General features: G+C 40.2%; 1 protein-coding gene across 5 annotated transcripts in view; it reads right to left on the bottom strand.

The window, feature by feature from the left end:
• TGFBR1 (transforming growth factor beta receptor 1) overlaps positions 1–12341 on the bottom strand; it is a 76242-nt gene that overhangs the window by 13958 nt on the left and 49943 nt on the right. For all 5 annotated transcript variants that reach the window (XM_060101032.1, XM_060101033.1, XM_060101034.1 and 2 more), the window contains one exon: positions 10692–10848. In XM_060101032.1, coding sequence (XP_059957015.1) covers positions 10692–10848 — 157 coding nt within the window. The remainder of the gene's footprint in view (positions 1–10691; positions 10849–12341) is intronic.

Raw genomic sequence — 12341 nt, 5'->3', positions numbered from 1 at the left:
GGTACATGTCTCTTTTTGAATTATGGTTTCCTCAGGGTATATGCCCAGTCGTGGGATTGCTGGGTCATATGGTAGTTCTATTTGTAGTTTTTTTGTTTTGTTTTGTTTTTGCGGTACGCGGGCCTCTCACTGTTGTGGCCTCTCCTGTTGCGGAGCACAGCCTCCGGATGCACAGGCTCAGTGGCCCTGGCTCACGGGCCCAGCCGCTCCGTGGCACGTGGGATCTTCCCAGACCGGGGCACGAACCTGTGTCCCCTGCATCGGCAGGCGGACTCTCAACCACTGCGCCACCAGGGAAGCCCTATTTGTAGTTTTTTAAGGAACCTCCATACCGTTCTCCATAGTGGCTGTACCAATTCACATTCCCACCAGCAGTGCAAGAGTGTTCCCTTTTTTCCACACCCTCTCCAGCATTTATTGTTTCTAGATTTTTTGATGATGGCCATTCTGACTGGTGTGAGATGATATCTCATTGTAGTTTTGATTTGCATATCTCTAATGAGTAAAGATGTTGAGCATCCTTTCATGTGTTTGTTGGCAGTCTGTATATCTTCTGTGGAGAAATGTCTATTTAGGTCTTCTGCCCATTTTTGGATTGGGTTGTTTGTTTTTTTGTTATTGAGCTGCATGAGCTGCTTATAAATTTTGGAGATTAATCCTTTGTCAGTTGCTTCATTTGCAAATATTTTCTCCCATTCTGAGGGTTGTCTTTTCGTCTTGTTTATGGTTTCCTTTGCTGTGCAAAAGCTTTTAAGTTTCATTAGGTCCCATATGTTTATTTTTGTCTTTATTTCCATTCCTCTAGGAGGTGGGTCAAAAAGGATCTTACTGTGATTTATGTCATAGAGTGTTCTGCCTATGTTTTCCTCTAAGAGTTTGATAGTGTCTGGCCTTACGTTTAGGTCTCTAATCCATTTTGAGCTTATTTTTGTGTATGGTGTTAGGGAGTGATCTAATCTCATACTTTTACATGTCCCTATCCACTTTTCCCAGCACCACTTATTGAAGAGACTGTCCTTTCTCCACTGTACATTCCTGCCTCCTTTATCAAAGATAAGGTGACCATATGTCCGTGGGTTTAACTCTGGGCTTTCTATCCTGTTCCATTGATCTATCTTTCTGTTTTTGTGCCAGTACCATATTGTCTTGATTACTGTAGCTTTGTAGTATAGTCTGAAGTCAGGGAGCCTGATTCCTCCAGCTCCATTTTTCGTTCTCAAGATTGCTTTGGCTATTCGGGGTCTTTTGTGTTTCCATACAAATTGTGAAATTTTTTGTTCTAGTTCTCTGAAAAATGCCAGTGGTAGTTTGATAGGGATTTCATTGAATCTGTAGATTGCTTTGGGTAGTAGAGTCATTTTCACAATGTTGATTCTTCCGATCCAAGAACATGGTACATCTCTCCATCTATTTGTATCATCTTTAATTTCTTTCATCAGTGTCTTATAATTTTCTGCATACAGGTCTTTTGTCTCCTTAGGTAGGTTTATTCCTAGATATTTTATTCTTTTTGTTGCAATGGTAAATGGGAGTGTTTCCTTGATTTCACTTTCAGATTTTTCATCATTAGTATATAGAAATGCCAGTGATTTCTGTGCATTAATTTTGTATCCTGCAACTTTACCAAATTCATTGATTAGCTCTAGTAGTTTTCTGGTAGCATCTTTAGGATTCTCTATGTATAGTATCATGTCATCTGCAAACAGTGACAGCTTTACTTCTTCTTTTCCAATTTGGATTCCTTTTATTTCCTTTTCTTCTCTGATTGCTGTGGCTAAAACTTCCAAAACTAGGTTGAATAAGAGTGGTGAGAGTGGGCAACCTTGTCTTGTTCCTGATCTTAGTGGAAATGGTTTCAGTTTTTCACCATTGAGGACGATGCTGGCTGTGGGTTTGTCATATATGGCCTTTATTATGTTGAGGAAAGTTCCCTCTATGCCTACTTTCTGCAGGGTTTTTATCATAAATGGGTGTTGAATTTTGTCGAAAGCTTTCTCTGCATCTATTGAGATGATCATATGGTTTTTCTCCTTCAATTTGTTAATATGGTGTATCACGTTGATTGATTTGCGTATACTGAAGAATCCTTGCATTCCTGGAATAAACCCCACTTGATCATGGTGTATGATCCTTTTAATGTGCTGTTGGATTCTGTTTGCTAGTATTTTGTTGAGGATTTTTGCATCTATGTTCATCAGTGATATTGGCCTGTAGTTTTCTTTCTTTGTGACATCCTTGCTTGGTTTGGGTATCAGTGTGATGATGGTCTTGTAGAATGAGTTTGGGAGTGTTCCTCCCTCTGCTATATTTTGGAAGAGTTTGAGAAGGATAGGTGTTAGCTCTTTTCTAAATGTTTGATAGAATTCGCCTGTGAAGCCATCTGGTCCTGGGCTTTTGTTTGTTGGAAGATTTTTTATCACAGTTTCAACTTCAGTGCTTGTGATTGGTCTGTTCATATTTTCTATTTCTTCCTGATTCAGTCTTGGCAGGTTGTGCATTTCTAAGAATTTGTCCATTTCTTCCAGGTTGTCCATTTTATTGGCATAGAGTTGCTTGTGGTAATCTCTCATGATCTTTTGTATTTCTGCAGTGTCAGTTGTTACTTCTCCTTTTTCATTTCTAATTCTGTTGATTTGAGTCTTCTCCCTTTTTTTCTTGATGAGTCTGGCTAATGGTTTATCAATTTTGTTTCTCTTCTCAAAGAACCAGCTTTTAGTTTTATTGATCTTTGCTATCGTTTCCTTCATTTCTTTTTCATTTATTTCTGATCTGATTTTTATGATTTCTTTCCTTCTGCTAACTTTGGGATGTTTTTGTTCTTCTTTCTCTAATTGCTTTAGGTGCAAGGTTAGGTTGTTTATTCGAGATGTTTCCTGTTTCTTAAGGTGGGATTGTATTGCTATAAACTTCCCTCTTAGAACTGCTTTTGCTGCATCCCACAGGTTTTGGGTTGTCGTGTCTCCATTGTCATTTGTTTCTAGGTATTTTTAAATTTCCTCTTTGATTTCTTCAGTGATCACTTCATTATTAAGTAGTGTATTGTTTAGCCTCCATGTGTTTGTATTTTTTACAGCTCTTTTCCTGTAATTGATATCTAGTCTCATAGCATTGTGGTCAGAAAAGATACTTGATACAATTTCAATTTTCTTAAATTTACCAAGGCTTGATTTGTGACCCAAGATATGATCTATCCTGGAGACTGTTCCATGAGCACTTGAGAAGAAAGTGTATTCTGTTGTTTTTGGCTGGAATGTCCTATAAATATCAATTAAGTCCATCTTGTTTAATGTATCATTTAAAGCTTGTGTTTCCTTATTTATTTTCATTTTGGATGATCTGTCCATTGGTGAAAGTGGGGTGTTAAAGTCCCCTACTATGATTGTGTTACTGTCGATTTCTCCTTTTATGGCTGTTAGTATTTGCCTTATGTATTGAGGTGCTCCTATGTTTGGTGCATAAATATTTACAATTGTTATATCTTCTTCTTGGATCAATCCCTTGATCATTATGTAGTGTCCTTCTTTGTCTCTTCTAGTAGTATTTATTTTAAAGTCTATTTTGTCTGATATGAGAATTGCTACTCCAGCTTTCTTTTGGTTTCCATTTGCATGGAATATCTTTTTCCATCCCCTTACTTTCAGTCTGTATGTGTCTCTAGGTCTGAAGTGGGTCTCTTGTAGACAGCATATATATGGGTCTTGTTTTTGTATCCATTCAGCCAATCTGTATCTTTTGGTGGGAGCATTTAGTCCATTTACATTTAAGGTAATTATTGATATGTATGTTCCTATTCCCATTTTCTTAATTGTTTTGGGTTCGTTATTGTAGGTCTTTTCCTTCTGTTGTGTTTCTTGCCTAGAGAAGTTCCTTTAGCATTTGTTGTAAAGCTGGTTTGGTGGTGCTGAACTCTCTCAGCTTTTGCTTGTCTTTAAAGGTTTTAATTTCTCCATCAAATCTGAATGAGATCCTTGCTGGGTAGAGTAATCTTGGTTGCAGATTTTTCTCCTTCATCACTTTAATTATGTCCTGCCACTCCCTTCTGGCTTGTAGAGTTTCTGCTGAGAGATCAGCTGTTATCCTGATGGGGATTCCCTTGTGTGTTATTTGTTGTTTTTGCCTTGCTGCTTTTAATATGATTTCTTTGTGTTTAATTTTTGACAGTTTGATTAATATGTGTCTTGGCGTATTTCTCCTTGGATTTATTCTGTATGGGACTCTCTGTGCCTCCTGGACTTGATAACTATTTCCTTTCCCATATTAGGGAAGTTTTCAACTATAATCTCTTCAAATATTTTCTCAGTCCCTTTCTTTTTCTCTTCTTTTTCTGGAAACCCTATAATTCGAATGTTGGTGTGTTTAATGTTGTCCCAGAGGTCTCTGAGACTGTCCTCTGTTCTTTTCATTCTTTTTTCTTTATTTTGCTCTGCAGCAGTTATTTCCACTATTTTATCTTCCACCTCACTTATCCGTTCTTCTGCCTCAGTTATTCTGCTATTGATCCCATCTAGAGTATTTTTTATTTCATGTATTGTGTTTTTAATCGATGCTTGATTCATCTTTAGTTCTTCTAGGTCCTTGTTAACTGTTTCTTGCATTTTGTCTATTCTATTTCCAAGATTTTGGATCTGGGAAGTAGAATCTTGGATCATCTTTACCATCATTATTCTGAATTCTTTTTCAGGTAGACTGCCTATTACCTCTTCATTTGTTAGGTCTGGTGGGTTTTTATCTTGCTCTTTCTCCTGCTGTGTGTTTTTCTGTCTTCTCATTTTGCTTATGTTACTGTGTTTGGGGTCTCCATTTTGCAGGCTGCAGGTTTGTAGTTCCCGTTGTTTTTGGTGTCTGTCCCCAGTGGCTAAGGTTGGTTTAGTGGGTTACTAGTGGAGGGGTGGAGGGGACTAGTGCCTGTGTTCTGGTGGATGAGGCTGGATCTTGTCTTTCTGGTGGGCAGGTCCACGTCTGGTGGTGTGTTTTGGGGTGCCTGCGGACTTTTTATGATTTTAGCCCACCTCTCTGCTAATGGGTGGCGTTGTGTTCCTGTCTTGCTAGTTGTTTGGCATAGGGTGTCCAGCACTGTAGCTTGCTGGTCGTTGAGTGAAGCTGGGTGCTGGTGTTGAGATGGAGATCTCTGGAAGATTTTTGCCGTTTGATATTATGTGGAGCTGGGAGGTCTCTTGTGGACCAGTGTCCTGAAGTTGGCTCTCCCACCTCAGAGGCACAGCACTGACTCCTGGCTCCTCAGTTTGGGATGATGTGTTGTCTATTCATGTATTCCACAGATGCAGGGTACATCAAGTTGATTGTGGAGCTTTAATCCGGTGCTTCTGAGGCTGCTGGGAGAGGTTTCCCTTTCTCTTCTTTGTTCTCACAGCTCCTGGGTCTCAGCTTTGGATTTGGCCCCGCCTCTGCGTGTAGGTCGCCGGAGGGCGTCTGTTCTTCGCTCAGACAGGACAGGGTTAAAGGAGCAGCCTCTTCGGGGACTGTGGCTCACTCAGGCCGGGCGGGAGGGAGGGGCACGGTGTGCGGGGCGAGCCTGCAGCGGCAGAGTTCGGCGTGACGTTGCACCAGCCCGAGGCGCGCCGTGCGTTCTCCCAGGGAAGCCGCCCCTGGATCCCGGGACCCCGGCAGTGGCGGGCTGCACAGGCTCCCGGAAGGGCGGTGTGGGCAGTGACCTGCGCTCGCACACAGGCTTCTCGGCGGCGGCAGCAGCAGCCCCAGCGTCCCACGCCCGTCACTGGGCTCCGCGCTTTCAGTCGCGACTCGCGCCCGTCTGTGGAACCCCTTTAAGCAGCGCTCTTAATCCCCTCTCCTCGCGCACCAGGAAACCAAGAGGGAAGAAAAAGTCTCTTGCCTCTTCGGCAGCTCCAGAGTTTTCCCGGACTCCCTCCCGGCTAGCTGTGGCACATTAGCCGCCTTCAGGCTGAGTTCTCGCCGCCAGCCCCAGTCCTCTCTCTGCGCTCTGACCGAAGCCCGAGCCTCAGCTTCCAGCGCTGCGCGCCCCAGCGGGCGAGCAGACAAGCCTCTCGGGCTGGTGAGTGCTGCTCGGCACCGATCCTCTGTGTGGGGATCTCTCCGCTTTGCCCTACCCAGGTATGTGGGGAGTTTCTTGCCTTTTGGGAGGTCTGGGGTCTTCTGCCAGCGTTCAGTAGGTGTTCTGTAGGAGTTGTTCCACGTGTAGCTGTATTTCTGGTGTATCTGTGGGGAGGAAGGTGATCTCCGCGTCTTACTCTTCCGCCATCTTACCCGGAAGTCTCCGGTTCAGTTAATATATATACATATATCCATTCTTTTTCAGATTCTTTACCTATATATAGGTTATCACAGGAGTACTGGGTAGAGTTCCTTGTGCTACACAGTAGGTTCTTATTGATTATCTGTTTTATATATGGTATTGTGTATATGTTAATCCCAGCCTCCTGATTTATCACTCCCCCCTACCTTTCCCCTTTGGTAACCATAAATTTGTTTTCTAAGTCTGTGAGTCTGTTTCTACTTTGTAAATAAGTTCATTTGTATCATTTTTTAAATTGCACATGTAAGTGATATCATATGATATTTGTCTTTTTCTGTCTGACCGACTTCACTTAGTATGACAATCTCTAGGTCCATCCATGTTGCTGCAAATGGCATTATTTCATTCTTTTTAATGGCTAAGTAATGGTCTATTGTGTGTGTGTGTGTGTGTATGTATATATACGTGTGTGTGTATACACACACACACACCCCCCCCCACATCTTCTTTACCCATTCTTCTGTCAGTGGACATTTAGACTGCTTCCCTGTCTTGGCTATTTTAAATAGTGCTGCAGTGAACATTGGGATGCATGTATCTTTTTGAATCATGGTTTTCTCGGATATATGCCCAGGAGTGAGATTGCTGGATCATATAGTAGTTCTATTTTTAGTTTTTTAGGGAACCTCCATGGTGGTTGTACCAATTTACATTCCCACCAACAGTGTAGGAGGGTTCCCTTTTCTCCACATCCTCTCCAGCATTTATGGTTTGTAGATTTTTTTGATGATGGCCATTCTGACTGGTGTGATACCTCATTTTAGTTTTGATTTGCTTTTCTCTAATAATTAGCTGAGCATCTTTTCATGTGCCTCTTGGCCATCTGTATGTCTTCTCTGGAGAAATATCAATTTAGGTCTTCTGCCCATTTTTTGACTGGGTTGCTTCTGTTTTTGATAGTGAGCCATGTGAGCTGTTTGTAAATTTTAGAGACTAAGCCCTTGTCCATTGCATAGTTTGCAAATATTTTCTCCCATTCTGTGGTTGTTTTTTCATTTTGTTTATGGTTTCCTTTGCTGTGCAGAAGCTTACCACTCTGTGTCTTTTGATTGGAGCATTTAGTCCATTGGCATTTAAGTAGCTATTGATAGATATGTTGTTTATTGCCATTTTGACTTTGTTTTCCCATTGATTTTATATTTCTTCCTTGTCCTTTTCTATTATTTTTCCTTTTGTGGTTTGATGGTTTTCTCTTGTATTACACTTATATCCTCTTTTTTGTTTTTGTCAATCTACTGTATGCTTTTGATTTGTGGTTACTCTGTTTCTGAAATATGTTAACCCCGTTCTATATCTACTTGCCTTACACTGGTAGTCATACAGGCTCAAACACATCTAGGAAATGAAAAAAAATCTACATTTTCTTACCCTCCTTCCCCACATTTTATGATTTTGATGTCCTCTTTTACATCTTCATGTTCATCCTTTTGCTGTTCATTGTGGTTACCATCACTTTCACAGAATTTTTTTTTTTTAATGTGTGTTTGTACTGGCTTATTTAGGTAATTTGCTTTCTAATTGTGATTTTCTCTTCCCTATAGACTGTTATTCCTTTTCTATTTAGAGAAGACCTTTCAATATTCCCTTTAGGATAGCTTTAGTACTGCTGTATTCTTTTAGTTTTTTGCTTGTCTGAGAAATTCTTTCTCTCTCCTTCTATTCTCAATGATAATCTTGCTGCTCAATGATAATCTTGCTGGGTAGAGTATCCTAGGTTGCAGATTTTTCCCTTTCAGGACTTTGAATATATCTTGCCAGTCCCTTCTGGCCTGCAACATTTCTGTAGAGAAATCAGCTGATAACTTTACAGGGGATCCCTTGTAATTAACTCTTTGTTTTTCTCTTGCTGCCTTTAGAATCCTCTAACTTTTGCCATTTTTATTATAATAGGTTGTCGTGTAGATCTGTTTGGGTTCACCTTGTTTGGGACCCTCTGTGCTTCCTGTACCTGGCTATGTTTCCTTCCTTAGGTTTGGGAAGTTTTCAGTCATAATTTCTTCAAATACATTTTTGATCCCCTTTTCTCTTTCTTCCCCTTCTGGAATCCCTATTATGCGTAGATTGGCATGCTTTATATTATCCCATAGGTCTCTTTTTTTCGTTTGTCTGTCTGCCATCCTGATTGGGTGATTTCCATATTCTATCTTCCAGGTCACTTATTCGTTCTTCTCAATTATTTATTCTGCTATTCATTGCCTTTACTTCAGTTTTTGTCTCAGCAAGTGAGTTTTCTAATTTTTCTTGGTTCCTCTTTATGGTTTCTAGTTCCTTTTTATAGTACTCTGCATTTCTGTTGATAGCCTTTCTTAATTCCTTTAGTATTTTCACTGTTTCCTTTTTGAAATCAGTGTCCCCTAGACCTAAGAGGTCTGTTTCATTGTTTGTCCTTTCCGGGGAATTCTCTTGGTCTTTTAACTGGGGGTGGTTCCTCTGCTTCTTCACTTTACTTGTATTTCTCTTATTCTATGAGTTTAGGAGAAACAGTTTATGGTGGTCTTGGAAGACTGTTTATATGTGGGAGTGTCCCTGTGTACCTTGTGTGGGTTTAATACTTTTGGTGCAAGGGCTGTTTTTAGTATGGATGCCTGTCACCTCTTTCCTCAGCATGTGCTGGCAGTTATCCTCTTGATAGAGGGTGTGCATATGCAGCGGCCGATGCCTGGTCCTGGGGTTGGTGGTGGTGGCAGCTCACGTGTGCCCCCAGAGCACATGAGGGGAGCAGAGGCAGCTCACGATTGCTCCTGGAGCCTTGGGTGGGAGTGGGGGGTGGGGCATGTATCGTGACTGTTCCAGGAGTTTGTGTAGGCTGTGTCCTGCTGCCTAAGAGCTCATGCCAGGAAAAAGGCCATAATGGCAGGTCCCAACCCTCCCCTCACGCACTGCCCACACAATGGCACCTGGTCTCTAAGGCAGCCCAGGCTTCCTCTGTGTATAACCTCAGGTGAAGTCAGTTGCACCAGCCTCTTCAGACTGTTTCTACACAGCCCACCCCTGTCCTCTCCCTGGGTCTGATCTCTGAAGCTCAAGCTTCCACACATAACTGAGATCATATTAGACTCAAGAAAAATATTAAATATCCCAACTGGTTTGCAAATTAATGATGTCAACCAAATCCCATGAAAAGCTGAAACAACAATTTTATGCTATCTGCCTTATGATCTAAGTTTCCAATGACCCACACGTAATAACTGACTATCCTAGGTGACCTAATGTACACCACCTACTTGGCTATGTACTATGTACTATATTTTAATCTAGAAGTCTTCTCACTAATACAGGATAAAAGGAAAGACAAAGACATATTCTAGGGAACAAAGTAATAGATAAAAATGAGTACCAGTTCTCCTATTAATACCACCTTGCACAGTTCTGAGGTTTCAAAAATCCTAGGACTCACAAAGACCTGCAGCAACCACTGCCTGGAACACTGAGCCAAGAGATCTGAGAGTCCCTGTTGAATCCATAAATGACAAATACGACTGAGATAGAATAAAGTTTGGCTCTATTCAAGTCCAAGGTAGCAGTTTGAAGATATGTGGTGGCAAATGCTGTGATACACAGAGCAAAGCCTTTTGGGTCAGAAAGGCCCAGGTTCAAATCTCGGCTCTTCAGCTTACCATCCATAAGGTTGGTTGGCCACATTACTTAACCTCCACAAGGCAGTTTCCTCATCTCTGAATTGAGGATAGTGATACCTACCTAATTAGGTCCTTTGAGTACTCACAGACTCAACAAATACTTATTGAGGACTTACTATGTATTAGGCACTGTGACGGATGCTGGGAATACAAGGCTGCTCTCAAGCAGCTTATGATCCAATGGAATATACAGACAAATAAATGGACAGTTATAATGTGCTAAGTGCCTCAATGGTCCAAGTTTAGCATGCAGTGAGGGCCCTTGCCAGGGACATCTAACAGTCCAGAAAAGGATTTCTATGAGAAAGGAAGACTAACTACAAGCTAGGGAAATAAAAGCAGAAAGTATGCTCTAGGATACAGCACATGGGAAAGTTTGAAGAGAGAAAGGCATGTTTTCAGGAAATAAAAATATGAAAACAGTTGGGCTAACTATATAGCACAACATTTGAAGAGAGCAATAAATGATATACATAAAAGACCCATTAAAATGATTGGCACATAGTAGGTACCCCATAAATATTAGCTACTATTATGATAACTAACTAACAGTAATATTTTCTGGAAAGGCCACCTTCATCAGCAGTTACCTTTTTAAGTCAGGTAACCTTGGTTTCACAGCAGGCAAGACCATGAGATCTTCTACCTGTGAGCAATCTAATAAAGTACAAGGTCGAGTTTCAGAAAAGATATGTATCTAGAAATGAGAAGGAAAAGAAGTCAATTTCAGAACATTATTCACTGTGTAGCCATAAGTATACCTTTTTGTTCCCACTCTGTGGTTTGGAGCAATATCAATTGTATCTGTGGCTGAATCATGTCTTACTGCCAGTCCCAAGTCTGCAATACAGCAAGTTCCATTCTTCTTTACCAAGATATTCTTTGATTTCAAATCCCTATGAGCAATGGCTGGTTTTCCTAAAGAAAGAAAAAAATTAAACATGGTTGCTTAAAGGGTAATACCTATCACAAATCTCACATTTAGGTTCAAAAGCTTCTCCTCCCAACCCAGTGTCGAAGCATTTCAACCCCCATCACCGCAATACCTGGGTCATTACTAAACCACCTTAAGTGAATCATTACACATAAAGTTGCTGAAATTACATTTCTTCAAAGAAAATGGATGATCAAAAAATGTAAGTCTAATACTCAAAGACTGGGGGGTTAAAGATACTAGTTTCTTGATACCCTATGAATTTTTTTACAGGAATCCTAGTCACTGATATTTGAATTCAAGAACCAAGAATCTCAATCACTTCCTTTGTCTATCAACTGGAATATACTTATTAAATGTATAATACCTTAATACTAACCACTAGAAAAAGTTGTACTATGCAGGGACTATGTATTTTAATCTAGAAGTCTTCTCACTAAAACAAGAAAAAAAATAAAAAATTAAAAATAATTTAAAAATAATAATTACAATGTGGAAAACTTGGAATCCTCAGAGACTGCTGATGGAAATGTAAAATAGTACAGGCACTTGGAAAAAAATGTCTGGCAGTTTCCCAAATCTTTAGAGTAACTATATGATCCAGTAATTCCACTCCCAGGTATATATCCAAGAGAACTGGAAACATCGCCACACAAAAACTTGCACAACAATGTTCATAGCAGCATTATTCATAACAGCCCAAAGTGGAAACAACCCATATGTCCATCACTGATGAATGGATACCCAAAATGTGGTATATCCATACAAGGAAATATTACTCAGCCATAAAAAATGAAATACTACTCAGCCATAAAAAAGAATGAATTTTTGATAAATGCTGCAGCATGGACGAACCTTGAAAATACACTAAGAGAAAGAAGCCGGTCACAAAAGATCACATATTGTATGATTCCATTTATATGCTATGTCCAGAATAAGCAAATCTATAGAGATGGCAAGTATATTAGAGGTTGCCTAAGGCTAAAGAGTTTGGGGGGAAATGGGGAATGACTGCTAAGAACTACAGGGTTCTTTTAAGATGATGAAAATGTTCTAAAACTGATTGTGGTGACAGCTGTACAACTCTGAATATACTAAAAACCACTGAATTGCATACCAAATGGGTAACTTATAACTCAATAAAGCTATTATAATCAACAATAATAAAATTTACGAAGATGGGGCTGGCTGAGATAGTAAAACAGCATGTGTGTTGTGTGTTGTAAAGTTGGGAGTGGGGGAGTCATCAGGTAGCAAGTGGATAATCATTAGAGCAGAGAATATATTGGCATCTGATATCTTATATGGCACAAAAATCAAAGCATAAAAATTTCATAACTAAAACTTAGTATTCAATTTTTCAACTGTAAAACTGTCTCATGCAGTCTCCTTATCCTAGGGTCAAATATAATTATTAGATAGCCAGATAACATTTATGTAGCATGTTGATGTTTACAAAGCTTTTTCACATTTCATA

Source organism: Mesoplodon densirostris, chromosome 6, assembly GCF_025265405.1.
Source record: "Mesoplodon densirostris isolate mMesDen1 chromosome 6, mMesDen1 primary haplotype, whole genome shotgun sequence".
Classification (NCBI taxonomy): Eukaryota; Metazoa; Chordata; class Mammalia; order Artiodactyla; family Ziphiidae; genus Mesoplodon; species Mesoplodon densirostris.
The sequence above is the reverse complement of the archived record's forward strand: the minus strand, read 5'-3'. Positions and strand labels throughout refer to the sequence as shown.